The sequence below is a fragment of the Ylistrum balloti genome, unplaced genomic scaffold (genome assembly GCF_031769215.1).
Source record: "Ylistrum balloti isolate Yb309-2 unplaced genomic scaffold, AGI_CSIRO_Ybal_v1 Utg371580, whole genome shotgun sequence".
NCBI classification, from domain to species: Eukaryota; Metazoa; Mollusca; class Bivalvia; order Pectinida; family Pectinidae; genus Ylistrum; species Ylistrum balloti.
This window is the reverse complement of record NW_026782812.1, coordinates 129,768-146,278: the sequence shown is the minus strand read 5'-3', so window position 1 is coordinate 146,278 and position 16,511 is coordinate 129,768. Positions and strand designations below refer to the sequence as shown.

General features: G+C 35.9%; 1 protein-coding gene and 1 long non-coding RNA gene across 3 annotated transcripts; both read right to left on the bottom strand.

The window, feature by feature from the left end:
- Positions 1-5,791: 5,791 nt before the first annotated feature.
- LOC132563084 (uncharacterized) lies at positions 5,792-6,763 on the bottom strand. Its single transcript, XM_060227842.1, has one exon. The coding sequence runs from the start codon at positions 6,761-6,763 to the stop codon at positions 5,792-5,794; it is 972 nt and encodes a 323-aa protein (XP_060083825.1).
- Positions 6,764-7,389: 626 nt separating this feature from the next.
- LOC132563086 (uncharacterized) lies at positions 7,390-15,687 on the bottom strand. Of its 2 annotated transcripts, none has more exons than XR_009554790.1 (3): positions 15,601-15,687; positions 12,588-12,737; positions 7,390-7,409 (listed from the first exon to the last, which is right to left on the bottom strand). It is a non-coding gene; the product is annotated as an uncharacterized LOC132563086 (long non-coding RNA). The 2 variants fall into 2 exon arrangements; XR_009554789.1 differs by lacking the exon at positions 7,390-7,409 and adding an exon at positions 11,684-12,275.
- Between the last annotated feature and the right edge of the window lie 824 nt (positions 15,688-16,511).

The following is a 16,511-nucleotide window of genomic DNA, read 5'->3' as shown; positions in this document are numbered from 1 at the left end:
TTATAAATGACTTTACGACATTGATGCCATGGTTTTCACATCATCAGTTATCACAGTCTGCACTTTGTCCGACATGTCCGTCCTTGGATAAAAGAGCTCCCGGTGAAACCTTTTTTACAGTAACATTTTGTTAATCTGACTTTCAATTACTGTCCTCGTTCAAACCACTTTCTTCAGAACTAAGATCATGCTTGGTGTGTTGTTTATCGGCAAAAGTACTCTCGTACTCATCAACTGTCTTTGGAACTAAGATGGGCTGGTCAGACATACGAATATTTCCAATGAACTGAGATGGTGTTGATGAGTCTCTTTCACCATCTTGGCCTTCCTTGAAGATATCCCGTGAGAGAGTTTCCTGGAACAGTGTGAATTGGTCTTCTCGGACACTAGCCTCCTTCCCTTGTGAGACATTTCTGTCTGCTGGTAATTACCTAGTCCCTGTCCACTGTTGGAATGAAAACTAGAGCCACTACTGTTGCTACTTTGTGTTGGTTTGATGCCCGAGACATCAACTTTGTTGTCATTCTCTTCTGTTGTTGATTTTTCAACCCCTTTCGCTGGTTTTTCTACAGCTATCTCATTAACTTGATCCTCCGACTCACAGATCTCTTTATCAGCATCTCAGTCACTTGATCCTCTGTCTGTACCCTTTATTGGAATGGATATGCCTCTGGAAGAAGCTGGTCCCCTCATTCTCACTGTCTGGCATTATTATTTGAAAACACCATACCATCTCAGCGCTAAGGTACCTATAATCTGGTCATAAATAAAATACCGAAATAACACTTGAGCTAAATTGGTAACAATTATGCTAATTTGGTAACAAATTATATCTTTTTCTTTTTAAGATTTCCTGTATAATTGAAGTAAATATAAACATAAGATAAATATATTAATTAAAAACACCATACCATCTCAGCGGTAAACTATTTATTGTCTGGCCATTTGATATATTATTGAAACAACTCTTTTGCTAAATTGGTAACAAATGATTTCTTTGAAGATTTCCTGAGGAATTAAAGCAAGCATAAACATAACATGAATAACTATATTAATTGAAAACAAAATACCATCTCAGTGCTAAATTACTTAGCATCGGGACATTAATAAAATACCGAAATAACTCTTTTACTAAATTGGTAACACTTATGCTGAATAGGTAACACATGATTTATTCTAAGATTTCCTTTATTCTGTCCTCGCACTTAAGTTTGCAATAATAATACTAAAATATTAGCACTCATTGAGTGCCTGTAAGCGATCGTCATGCTTACTACATAAAAGTCGTAAGTGTTGATACGTATCAGGTAGGATGTCGAGGATGAACGGAGGACTTTCTCAAAATAATTCTAGGATTCTGCCACAATTGGACTATTTATTTCATAAATTGTCATGATTTTTCTGTAGTCGACAAGTTTCGGATTAGAAATAGCTGCAGGAAGGTCCATCCTCAGGGATAGAGGTCCGTCATTAAATGTCAAAATATAAATTGCAAAATAATTAAAAGATAAAATGAGTTTAATAAATGAAGACAGATCACATATAGAACTTTTTATTGCTTACGATAACTTGAGCCTTTTTCAGCAAACCAAGACCAAACTTCACACAATACTTTTTTCACATTTTTTTACTTTATTTATTGAGCAGACCATTTTCTCTTTTTTCAAGTTTTCCATGCATAACTGATATATAAACGACGGTTCAGAAATAAAGGAGTTCTGTTTTTTCAAATGAGTGCTGTTGTGCATTTGTGTTAAAAATATGTGACATTTGTTTCCTAATCCGAAGACTTGAGGAAAATCAAAGATGCGTCGCATACCTATAAAAAATCGCCTGTGAGTTACGATTTTACATATATACATACATATTTACACGTGTATATGTGTAAGTTCTATACCTTATATTTCCATTTTAGTCCGGGTACCTACGTCAAGAGGGTTCGGAGGACAGCTTCATTACAGAAGATGTTGAGGGAAAAGAGGTTATTACATATAAACTTACTAATTCCATTGTTATCGCACGAATATCAAAATTTTAATGATCGCTTTCTGAAAATAAATAAAGTCAATTGTCGCAAAAATGGATACACCATTTCTATTAAAAAAGAAGTTTAAGAAATATTTTGTTAATAAATCATGGTTTGATAAGATGATAAAACTAGAAGGCGCGATGAAAGATCTTGCCCCTTGTGATAGTAGAACATGCATTTCACGTACTGACTCTGATGGTTAAACGTTTTAGCATGCAGCTGCATATACTGGTTCATTCGTTTTACAGGCTAATGCCATGGAAGGATGGAGGGACTCCGAGTTAATCCGTCATTTCAATGGATGGCTAAGGGGACCAGAAAGGTTGAAAAATGAAAAAGCTGCGGAACAGCATTGCTACCAAATTTACCAAGTCATCAAATACTTGGACCCTAAGCTACGGGTCTCCTCCTTCCTCCATTGGAAGGATCTGCGCAATTGGTTTATGGAGGCAATAAACAGGTACAAACCGGGGACTGTGTGTTCATATTTAACTTCCATTAGGGAGTTTATTAACTTTATAACTACCGAACTAGAACAGGAACCGGAAGATGAAAGAAAGATCTTTGAAGTCAGCCAAGCCATCAAAAGATGGAACTCGATCCTGGGAAAAAGTAAGAAGAAGCGGCGGGTGGAGGTCTCTGCAACAGGGGAACATAACAGCATATCTCCAATCGACATCAGCACATGCCTTCAGTCAGATGTCGCCAAAAGGGCAAGGCATTTATTGGAAACATTCAGTCAAGGAGACCAGCTTTCAAGGTCGGATTATTGCTTGGTTAGAAACTATCTTATTTTTGTTCTGATTGCTAGGAACGCTCAGCGGTCGGGAGCGGTGGCCAATCTTAGGATCAAGATGCTCAAGACGGCAGACAAAAGAGGAAGTGACTATATATTAACTGTGCCGGAACACAAAACCGGATACTCCGCGCCGGTGTACTTAGTCACCTCTACATCAACATTCCGAAGTCTCCATGTTTATCTTAGCATGCGACAGTCTTTGCCAGATTTTGAAGAAGATATAGCAGATCCAGATGAAGGATATGTTTTCATTTCATGGCCTTCCAGAACAGGTGTTCCGCCCATTCCCATGTCCGCTAGCCGGGTAAACCGGTCAATAAATGACTTCTGGAATGATGCGGGTTTATCATCAAATCTCTCTGCTACTAAACTTAGGAAGTCGACTGTGACAAATGTGAGGGATGCGGACCCGAATCTAAGAGAAAAACTATCTGCACACATGAGCCACTCAGCGCGAACGGCTGACACATATTATCTAACACACAGCAGATATGAGGACAGTGTGAATGTGTCACAAAAGATAGCTACCGTGATGCGGGTGGAACCACAGAATACAGGTGAATGTGAACTGTTTGCATAAGCATATCATACTACATATAAACATTTTCAAAGGATTATTTTGGCAAAGAAATGTAATTTTAAGACTGAGGTTAATTTTTAAGGTCTACAATGTCTGAATCTGAAAAGGTGTCGATGAGAGAAAATATATGCACTTTAATTACATTGTATTTCCTTTTATAGTTCCAGTTCCATTGGACGACCTTGACATTGGGGCAGAGGAGGTCGTTAGCCAGGAAGTTGAGGATGTCCCTGATGTCCCTGGGAAAAGTAAGGAAGTGGACAAGGAAGTGGAGGGTCTTCATATGCAGAATGATAACACCCCGAAGGGAGGCCGGAGGGCTTTCTCAAGGTCTCAACAAGATACTATTATTGAGACATTTCATGAATTTATATCAAATCCAGATAAAAAATTGAACCAAATGATCGTACAGCAGGTTCTGTCAAAAACAACAGAAGGGAAACGGCTTCTGAATATATTCACTCTAAAGCAACTGGTGGATAGGGTGCGTACTGCAAGGAGAGCGGTTGCGAAGAAGTAAAAAAAATAGTGCAAAAATTACAATTTAACTACGTTACAATTTTCATCATTTGATGTTCCGAGAAAACCCTTTATTTTACTCGATTGTGTAGTGTTTTTCTTAATTTCTTTTTTTTTTCTTTTTTTTTTTTTTTTTTTTTTTTTTTTTTTTTTTTTTTTTTTTTTTTTTTTTTTTTTTTTTTTTTTTGGGTTTTTTTTTATTATTTTTTTTTTTCCTAATTTGATGAAAAGTTACTAATTAATGAAAATACATAAAAAGAACGAGAATGTACACATTAATAAAGAACATATTGCACGTATGTATCAAAACCTTAATGAAAACGAAGAATGTATGAATTGGAAATATACATTTATTATATTAAGAAATAATGACAATGTATGTATGTATGAAAAATGAAAAAACAACAAAAGCAAGGTGAAACAACTGATATAGACAGTGTGCGAGCTACACGAAAATTGTACGAGAAAACCCTTTATTTTACATGATTGTGTAGGTTTTTTCATAACTTTCATAACACGTACGCATGAAAATGTGTAAGAATGTATGAGTCAAAAATATATATGCGATATTTTAAAAAAAAATGTATCATAATGCATAGTTAAGAAAGGTTAATCAATCGGTGAACAAGTGCGAAGTCAAAAAACTGCGAAAAACTCTGTCCTTTACAGAAGTCTTGTTTAGCACGGAGATTGCTAAAATAAATGATATTAATAGAATAATTTTGTATGTTGTTGATTATTTTCTTTCGTTGAGTAATGATCTTTTTTAACATAAAGAGTTATACAAGAAACTGGGAATCCATTACATTTGGACGGAGGGATTGTCGATATTACAAAATAGTCCACATACTCGACTTTTTCTTAGATTATATATTAAGGTCGAAAAGGTGCAAGAGCATGGAAAATACAATTTGGAACTATAAAAAAAACAACAACAAAACAAATACCAACATTCCAAGTAATATCACGTTCCCAAATGAGAACAAGGTAACAGGTATAATTACAGGCACAGAACACATCTAATTTCAAATAGAAAATAGAATGATATCAACTTGTTGACCGTAAAACTAGAAAACATTCATCAGGACTTCGTTCAATATGATACAACATCGTCTTCTTCTCGAAAACTGAATTTCAACGTTTGCCAATTCTTAATATCCACACTATATCTTCTACATTATATCTTTCTAAATCGTTTTTGAGAAGTAATAAAGAGGACAGCCAAAACAAAGAACAATCATCTTCGAGAGGGAGACTAAGAGCAACCTTATGCGAAATTTATACAAGAAATTTGATAAGGTGAAAAAGTTTATCAGGCTCAATAATGTATTTTTTCCATGTTTTTAAGTGTTCCGTCAGCGTTGTGCAAAATCAAATATTTTTAAAGATAGCTATTTTGAAAAGCTGGTCGATAACAAAGAAGATTTGCTGCGAAATATTGTCGAATTTGAAGATAAGATACTCAAAATTGAGAAAGTTATTCAAAGGGCAATGAAAACGGTGAGGTTTGGACCCAAGGTTGCGTCCGTATTACAGACTCTGAAGCGTTTAACGATCCTACAAACGCAATAAAAACGCAAAAGGCTTTGAAAAAAAAGCAAACGCAAACGATTATCAATGCAAACGCGAAATGCTGAAAATCAAGTGATAAAATGTTTGTGAATGACTTCAGAAGAGATTTGTGCATACCATTAAAAAAAAATTAAAATTGTTTTTCTTGAGATAACTTTTAAAATCAGGATATAACTTCCACCGCAATAAAGTTACTAGGGAAAAAAGCGAAAGCGAAACAAGTGGCAAACTGTAGAACTGACTTAAACTTCAACTTAAATAGTCAGAATTGTACAAATTTTCCATATGTCATTCAATAAACACCATTGTTTATATTGGAAGCTTTCCTGAAGAATCCGATAATTTTTATGCGCTCTATTGCCCTTTCCACGTGGATTCTCAGTCGAGCTATGCGCCTTGTTGTGGTTTCCTGTTCAACGGACATCTGCTGAACACCTCTTAACACAGGTGGATGGTCAACTCTGACTCTGAGATTATCCAGCAACGGTTGGATTTCAAACCCCTTATCTGCCATCACATGATCTCCAGGTTCCAGCAAATTCAATAATCCACAATCTTTGGTAATATCAAAGTCACTTGCAGATCCAGCATACAAATCCGACACAAATGTCACTGGTCCGTGGGGAGCTATAGCTACTAGTGCTTTTGCCGTGTGGTGGTTTTTATATGAACTGAACAAAACAGTTTGCAAAACCAAATTTGATGAGGGTTGCTGCAGGAATATTTCTGTGCAATCCACGATACATCTAGTATTTCCATAGTTCAAGTCTTTGAAAGTTTGAGGCATGTTTTTGTTGATGGTTTCTTTTGGAGCCCATATATTCAATGTTGTGAGAACATGTCCCATGTGTTTTATCCATTTACTAAAAATCACACTGACACATGATTGTGAAATGTTGAATCTATGGGCTAGGTCTTGTTCTCTGTATCCCTGACGAAGGCAACACAAAACCAAAAATAGTTGCTCCTGGACACTTAAATTTGGGTCTCTTCCCCTGTTCCTGTTAACATATGTACTGTCTGTCTCTTTTTGCTGGTAATAAAATGAGTTAATCTTGTGCTTTTCTGGGAGTAGGAAATCACAAAGTGCCAAACATGTAAGGTAATCTGGCAAACCAGTGTAAAACTGTATGTCACATGGCGAGTATTTGAATCTCTCTACTCCGAAAATGGGCACTTTCTTGATTTCTTCCAACCTACTGGCAAGCTCTGAACGCTGTCTTCTTTCTTGGTCCAATAAGTCCTTTAAGTGTGGACAAAGCATCTTGTGGATTCTGGTTCTGTGAGTTTACATGTACACCATGTCTTTGTACCTGCAAGGATATAAAGCCATTTCATTGTAACATGGATGTAATACATGTACATTTACTGTTCAATTTTTTGATGCATGTATATGTATCTATGCAACAGCAAAACAATGATGCATCATAGGTCACCCATGCATCCTGGAATGAATTCATGTGTGCTTTAAATTCTTTGTATGTCGAATTTACTTAACAGTGCCGGTACACTGAGCATAAATTATAAAATCCCACATAAGTCACACAGTTACAACTTAGTTCAATGAATTTACACTTGAAGTTGAACTGCAGCTGCTGAATGTGCACATATTGAAAAACAATTTAAATGAAATGTCAAATCATGTACATTTTACATCTCTGAACATGAATGACAGGCTTTTTTACACCAAATTTGTCTGTAAAGCCATGATTTTTATTTTTTTTTTTTTTTTATACTCACTCCGTCTGGTTCACTCTTGGTTTTCTCATGAAGAATTTTCAATTTCTTGGACAAAGGTGGTGAACTGACATTTGGGTGTGATTCTGGGGACAGCAGTTCGTTGTAAATGTCTCTAACAGCTGGTGACATATCATTAACTTCTTTCTTTTTCTATCTTCCATCTCTCTCACCTGGAATAAAAATGAGACAAAAATTAGAAATCGTTTCCTACTTACATGTACATACACTGATAAAACAGCAAGGTATTCATCAGCATATTGTAAACATTCTGAATATAAACACCTCCATGGGGCCAAGGCTTAATATTTTTCAGCTTTTGTTTTTTTTACACATAACATAGTAATTATTTACAGTACTTGCTGCATTACCTAGAGCATATTGATATACCGTAAATATTCGTGTATAGTGCACACTTTTTTAAGCTGAAACTGTCGTGTCAAAAAGGGGGTGCGCACTATACGCAGGTACATGCCATTCCTGGGGTTATCATTCCCGAGTTCTGCATCCGCCATATTGGATTACCTCCCTTCACATAGTTATATGTAAAAGTCGTCGGTCTTATATGATAGTTTGGAGATAAAAACAACAAAAAAATAAAATAAAATAAATTTCGAATGTTTTAATCATCTGCCATTCACGCTAGCATTACGGTGAATCTAATTTTTTTTCGTTTCCCGTCGGTCTTACTATTGGTCGGGGCTATAGTAGTGTCTGAATTTCTGCCTCATTTTGATGATGTATCTGTGGAATTCAATGAATCCGGAAGTTTTTAGGCGATTGTCGTTATGTTCATAAATCAGACAGCCCATCCCACCGATGCCCAAAGTTGGTGACCCCATGACCTCTTGATCTGCATGGCCCGCACGCGCAGTTCTGTTGTACTGGCAGCGATGCCGGGATATCGGCGATCGCATACAAAGTTGAACAGCTCTCTCTCTCCATCTCTGGGTGTTTCGCTGTCGAACCTATGTTAGCCCTTCTGGTCAGTGGTTGGGACTTTAGACTGTCTTTTCTTTCTTCCGTGCCTTGATATTTCACTCTGGAATGTCGAAGTGGCGACCGGCGGCACGAAACTCCAGTCTCTCGGCGTAGTCAAATGGCGTTCGCAGTTTCCCCATGTCGAAGTCAGTGTAAACAATCTATCATTAAATACCTTCGGATACCGCGGTGGGCACAGATACCATGAAAGATCATGCCTATACTGAACAAACCACCTGGTAGGATTGAAAATGTTCAGACAGTTAAAACAACATCGTTTTCTGACCAATAGCACGCGTTCAGCCCAAGCCGGGTGTCATCAGTCTCCTCATACTCAACGTGTTAACTGCCATTAACCGTTAATTATACAATCAGCCAAGCCTTTCATGCTTGTTAGGTCACCTGGGTAAATTTGTTTACTTAAGGTAATTACATGTGTTAGGGTCACGCTCATTGTGGTTTCCTAATTATCAATGGATCAGACCACATCAAATGTTTCGTCGCAGTGACCAGTCAATTCATTTTTCTGTAGATTTTTTTTTTTAAATCTGATCTCCAAAAAGTACCTGCGCACTATACGCGAGTGCGCACTAGGACTGCAACGATATACCGTCCCACGGTATATCGTCAAAAAAAGTCACGGTTCGGTTCATGATACGGGGCATATCCGTACGATACGGCGTACGGTACGGGTTTTTATTTTTTGATACGCCGATCAAGGGAGGTTACTCTTACTGACTGTAAAGTTGTTAACACAATGGCGACCGATCTCAAATCTCCACCGGCGACTTTCAAATCCAAAATATGGAAGCATTTTGGATTTAGACAGGAAGATAAAGATGGTAAGGTAGTAACAGAGTTTACAACTTGTCGCCACTGCGATATGAATGTATCTTATAAATGTGGGAACACAACAAATATGGCGACGCACTTGAAACGCCATCACAAGGATATCTACGAAAGTCTTTCTCATGAGTTATCACGAAAGAAAGAGAAAACAACAACACAGGAATCGAGTAACACTAGCTGTACTACTGGTCAACTACGCCTTCAAGATGTATTACACAAAAGAATGACATTTTCTTCACCAAGGGCCGTGGCGATAACAAAGTCCATCGGACAATTCATTGCAGTAGACATGAGACCTTTTAGCGTTGTTGAAACTTCGGGATTTAAGCACATGATAAATACACTAGAACCAAAATATTCCATCCCATCGAGAGCCCATTTCAGCGAAAAAATCATTCCTGAAATATATAGTGAAACTGTCAATAGAGTAAAGAATGAACTTAGTCAGGCTGACTTTATCGCTTTGACCACAGATGGATGGACATCTAAGGCCACACAGAGTTACAACACTGTAACAGCTCATTTTATTGATAATGACTGGAATTTGAAATGTTATGTGCTGCAGACAAGGCCGTTATTTGAGTCTCATACAGCTGAAAACTTGGCAGATGTGTTACAGGAAACTGTGAAGGAGTGGAAATTAAAAAGGACAGTAAAAGTTGGAGAAGTTCTTTCAGACAAAAGGATTGCTGTTACCACAGACAATGCTTCAAATATTGTTAAAGGTGTAAATCTAGCTGGTTTTGAACCACACATTAGATGTTTCGCCCACTGCTTAAATTTGGCAGCCCATAAAGCTATGCAGATAAGCTCTGTTTCTCGACTTTTGGGTAGAATGAGACGAATAGTCACATTTTTCCACTCAAGTTCCACAGCTACAAAGAAACTTAAAGATAAACAGAAAGCATTGAACCTTCCAGCAAAAAGACTTGTCCAAGATGTGAAGACCAGATGGAATTCCAGTTTTGATATGATGAGTACTTTTCTGGAACAGCAGCCAGCTGTATATGCAACATTAACGGAGAAAGACATTAAAAAGAACCTTAAAGAAGTTGTAACCCTATCTGACACGGACATTTCTCTAGCTGAGGAGTTGGTAGATGTGTTGAAGCCCTTGAAAACCATAACCACCATCATGTGTGAGGAAAAATCACCCACTATATCTCTAGTTCACCTGATGAAGGAACGACTGCTAAGGCAACTGAGAGAAAATGAGTCTGATTCAGGTCTTGCTGCCCAGGTAAAAACAGAAATACGTAATGACATCGAGTCAAGATATTTGATCCAGACATCATCAGATGGCTTGAGATGTGCTGTGCCCTGGATCCCAGATTCAAGACCCTGCCCTATCACGACCAGGTCGAAGCCAATCGAGTCTATGGCAATCTTGTAGACATGATGACAGAATCAGAAGAAGAGGTATTTTTGCATGATTTAATAGTTGAATATCTGTTGAATTTAGCAAATTAAACTTAAAATAGTTCTTTATGGTATTTTAGAGGTTTGTCAAAAGTCTAAACTATTGTTTATAATTTTATACTTGTAACTCTGCTTGTAAGTTTTGTATACATGTATTACAGTATTAGGTAATTAAAAAGTATTTTCATAATGATACATACAGATACAATGATTATAGCAAACATTCTATTCACGGGAATATTTTAATAACCTCTAATCTGCCTTTGAGACATTAATTTATTATGACCTACTGTTAACATTATATCAAAACGTTTTATTTAACATTGTTAAGGTTCAAGTTTCATTTTGTCACTTTGATTCTTAAAATTTTATTTGCTTTATGTCTTTGACAAAGACATAAAGCAAATAAAATTCTTTGCCCTTTCTCCTTTATCATCCTTTATTGATCTGTTTATATCCTCTTGGTTGTGTTGTGTTAATTTTTTCAGTTTTCTGCTTATTCTGATGTTTAACAGTCATACAGTGACTATTTATCGTTGGACAAAAAAAAACCCAAACATCCAAAACATAGACATAACTCATCTTAAAGGTAGGTTGAACATATTTGGAGTTACATGTACGTTACTGATTATTGATTTATAAATATAATAATAATATACAACATGTACAATGTATGTGTCAAATTGTCAATATAGAATTCATCATTTTCAAGGAAATGTTTTTATAAACACTAAAAAGGTAATGAATTTAAATGATTAATAAATAGAAGCAACTTTTTAAAATTGTTTAAACAATTACAATTCCATTGTGAAATTCTTAATTTCATACATTTCTGTCATTTCATGATTTCAGTTTCACTGTATTTTTAATTATTTACCATAAATTCACATGAAGTTTAGTTTAAATCTGACATAATGTTTGCTCATAATTATTGAATAATCAATATCTAATTAATCTATCCATACTATATCGAGTTAAGTAATATATAAAATAAATATTTCTTTTATTAAAAACACAATTAAGGTTATCAGTAATCCCATGTCTGGCATTTTCTGAGTGTTTAGAATTTGTTGAACTAATATTGTATTCTAATTAATTTGTTAGGTTCGAGTGAAAATGGAGCCAGACCAGAGTCCATCCACATCAGATGATGCCATGAAAGCTGACAGGATTAGCAATACAAAAGGTTAAAATAAAATTTAATAAATTTGGTCATAATTTTATTGTTCATTTGCACACTCATCTTAGTGACCTTACCAAATAAAACTTTTTCATTGACCCAAAATAGTTCAGTATTACCCCTGCAAAACACTGTAAGTCTATAACACTAATATAATAATACACATTTAAAGTTTATAACTTTACATGTAAATACCTATAAATTGCTTAAATGTTAATTGTTTATTTTAATTTTTTACATGTATGTTTATAGCTTTTCAATTCTTTTTCAGGTTCTCCTGATTCAGATGAATCAGTTGAATCTAGTCCTAAAAGGAAAAAGCTGAAGTCTGCCATGGAAGATCTGTTTGGGGATATAATGGTTGTAAATGTTGAACCTGGGAAGCCAATTAGAACCAGGGCTGAGAATGAGATCCATAAATACAGAGCCTCACAAGGAATCCAACTTAAGGACAACCCACTGGCATGGTGGAGAGAGAATCAGGATAATTATCCTATTCTCTCCAGACTTGCCAGATCATATCTGGCAATTCAGGGTACCTCTGTACCCAGTGAACGTGTCTTCTCAACTGCAGGAGACATAGTGTCTGCGCAGCGTGCTGCCCTTTCACCTGAAAATGTGGACATATTGATCTTTTTAAAAAAGAACTTACAATTTTAATTTGAACCAATATGTGTTAATTGTTGTAGTTTGATAAAGTTTGAAAGGTTAACATTGTTTATATTTTGTTTTAATTCAGGTATCATTACTTTGTTTATTGCATTCTAAGTTGAAACACCGTATGGCGATACGTATTGTATCGTGGCCCCTGTATTGCGATACGTATTGTATCGTGAGGTACCCGTATCGTTACACCCCTAGTGCGCACTATACGTGAATATTTACGGTATATATAAATATAAATTATGTACAATGAACTTACAATGTCTGGTTTATTTCTTGACCGCTCCCTTAGCACTTCAACCTTTTTTACCAGAGGAACAGAATAGACATGGACAGGTGATCCTGGTGTTGGTTGGTTTTCAGCTTATCTTATATCTGGTGACATGGTATCAACATGGTCATCCTTAACCTGAAAAAAATTAATAGTAATACATATAGATCTAGTTGCAAAAATAAATAAATATTGCATAATAGGAAAAGAATTTCATCTTGTTTCCTGCCTCATTTTAACCCCTCCCCCACTTTAAGTTTTTATGTCACTAATTAACACACTGACACCAGCTGTCTAGTGATTTCTCAAAAATCCTTATCTTAATTTCACATATGATTATTGCAAATCCACTTGCCCAACAACCTTGGCAAGCTGTTTATAAACAAATCAACTCCCAAAACTACATGTACATGTAGCTCCATCTCTTGTCATTGTAACCAGGAGCCATCCTAGAGCTATGTGTGTGCCCATTTGTTACCAAGATAGATTTAGCATTGCATGCACATATACATACTTTTATTTCAGTTTTTAATTTTACTAAAAGTCTAACAAAATTAAAAGCACAAAATAAAAATGACATTTGGCTAATGAAATAATTACATAAATATGAATTAAATGTTTTTCCAGAATATTTTTTTTTCCAGGATAATTTTTTACCCTACTTACTGTACTGTACCTACCCTATTTTTAATTTGTCAAATTAAAGGAGGCAGGGAACAAAACAAATGGGCCTTATACTACAAAACACATGCTATGCAACATTTATCTCTTTATCAAAAAGAAAGTTTAAACTTATAAAACTCAAATATATGTAAAATGCATATGAAACCAACTGCTGTCCCATGGCCAGAACATGAACTGATCAGCTTTTGGCATGCATATGATGGGGCTACATGTACACGTGAATGACCTCGTAAAGTTGGCATAAAACATAGGAGCCCCACATTATCCCTAAACTTGAAATCAAACAGATCTAGAGTCTACTGCCAATTTCAGAAAACAAATTTATTAGAAATTTACCAAAACCGGTGTGTTAATATGATGATGATGAATGATGATGATGACGACTCGTATGTGTGAATGTTAGTATAAGTGTCATGTCTTGTTAATTTTTTGAAATATAGATTCTAGATATACTGTGCTAAAATTTGACCCTTCTGTCACAAACCTGACCCATTTACTGGAGAAAAATGGTACAAAATGCAGGATGGACAACAATTTGTGAAATTCAAGCAGCAGCAGTTTGTTTAGGTCTAGATATAATGTTTGGTTGAAGGGACAGTAACTTCAGGTGAAAAAAAAACCAGTTAATCATCTTCAACTTAACTTTTTTTCCATGGACCACAGCTATGCCACTGATCACTGCTACCATGGAGCATCTAACATAATAAACTATACAGCAAATGTGATAACATACATTATGGTATTAATATATATGTATAATATACATGCTGTGAAAGTACCGGTAACTCTACCTACAGGATGGACTCCATTGTCCCACAACACTGTGTAACCCGGTTGTACTGGGGTCTATTAAAGGATGACTAGAACAACCGGGTCGGGTTCGTTTATTTAATACAGATAGTCATAGTTGAAGGTACATCACCAATACATAAATTCCTACCTAACACAATTTACACAAAAAAACTTTCCCTCCAAAAATACAGGTAGATTACATGACCATACCTATACATAGAACATATACAACACTGATACTCAGGTAAGTGAAGGTCACGGGTTCGGACCCCAGTCTGGCTGTGCATTTGTAACACTCCTGCTTCATTTGGTGCGGTGACCAAACCTTGTTTCAAGCAGTAGGTGAGTGCTTAACAAGGGGATACCCGAACCTGGATTGCTAGATGTAATGTCTTCGGGGGCGAAAACTTAAAATAAGGAGAGAGGAGTGTAGCGGTACTGGAGCGGGTCAATCGTCCGCGACCATTTAATAGGTATTATAACCTACTCAGTAGGTAGAGCATCCGTCTAGAGTTCGGAAAGGTCCCGGGTTCGAACCCCGGCCTGGCCGTGCATTTTCCCTCTCCTGTTACACACTAATAAATTCATAAATATATGCATAGACCCTAATTGCATAACTTTACAATAGACAACTTTACCTACACGAACACTAATTATATAAAAGAAGTCAAATAATTAAAAGACCACAGTTATTATATGCTATATCAATACAATATTTTATCTGAGAAATTACATTATTGAATGAGGTGAAATCGTTCACCTGGCCACAACTGGACTGACGAAAGATCTTGGATACACGTGTAAAATCAGGTAAAAAATATTTTCCCTTTTCTAGGCCTAAATCAATGTTTATGATATCAAATAAATTCTTGATCGGGGATGGCAAAAAATGCAGTGTGACAACTGACATAAAACTGGGCTAGCTTCGCTCTTTCCAGGCCGTGCCTGACTCATATTATATTGAATGTATGTTTGATAGTGAAATATAATGATATAAATTAAGACCATTTTTAACTGAAGTACCGAAACGTCCAGGTACCGAAACGTCCAGGTACCGAAACGACCAGGCACCATTTTGTATCTCCGCCATTTTGTAGGCTACCTGTCATAATTTTACCATGGCAATTTTACGGTGAGATAACTCGAAATTAAATTTTCTTTTTAATACCAATGTAGTTACCCTTGTAATTATCAGAATATACAAACTTGAAAACGAGTTAAATATTATTTTTATTGCAGAATAGAAACAAAATATAAAATAATAAACTTCATGGAACTTTATTTAGTCAACTACAGACCAAGCAAATACTTTTGTGTACAAGATACATAAGATACAGTCTAATATGTGTTCGTGCTTAGTCGTAGTTTACAGATCAGTTTTGCACCGAGAGATCACTCTGTCAGCGAGTGCACTGCTACGATAAAAATAGCCTGTAAACTTTACTACCCGAGTCACAAATGCGATCAGAATAATGTTGACGACTTAATACAAAAGGCATTTAAATTTAAATAGACATGGCCTTACCTTACTTTGATTCCAAGAATATAACATCAAATATGGTGCATGTTGTTCCCGCACTCTTCATACATGTGTGTAAGTTGTACTTCCGCTGAAAAGTAGAACGCCTACCTGAATTATGTCGTTAAAGTGTAAAATAGCCCAATGTACATTTGTCTGCAGCTATGTGCCGTGTAGGAAACGTAAATCATGATAATGACCGGCTATAACATTTTCATGGTAAATTGTTAAGAAATATATATTTTACGACAGAGGTGGGCAAAGGTTAACACACTTATTGATATAGTTGTTGCTATTCATTGCATACATTTTGGGGTTGACAAGTCACTTTTAAATTCAGCTGAGAAGCACATGATTAGCTCCAAGTATATCCATATATATGTAACACAATGAAAATGATGAGATCTGAAAATATTTATCCCGCGTAGGACCTCACACAAAAAGTCATCTTAAATCTTATTCCACGATTGTCAAAATGACGAAAACTTAGGGTGACAACAAAATGTCCCCCTAAGTGATTTTTCGGACATATAAATATCTAAAAATCGCATATTTTTCGAAAAAGCAATGTTTTTTCATGGTTGGTGACTTTTTGCTTTTATTCAAATCGATTTGATGTTAAAACAATGACGGATTATCAATGTCCACCTAAATGATGTATTTATATGGTGTCCCCCTAATGTGACTTTCACGAGAATATATATATATATATGTGTGTGTGTGTGTGTGTGTGTGTATATGGTTATTTTCACATTTTATGTTTTCAGCCGATAACAATGTGAGCCGATTCGAATTCGATAACTATTTCACATCGGTAAGTTGCAGCTGAACTTCCTGAGATACAGCATAGTTACTCAACTCCTAACCATATGAACAATACGGTTTATGTGTTCACACTGAACGGAAGCTATGCTTCT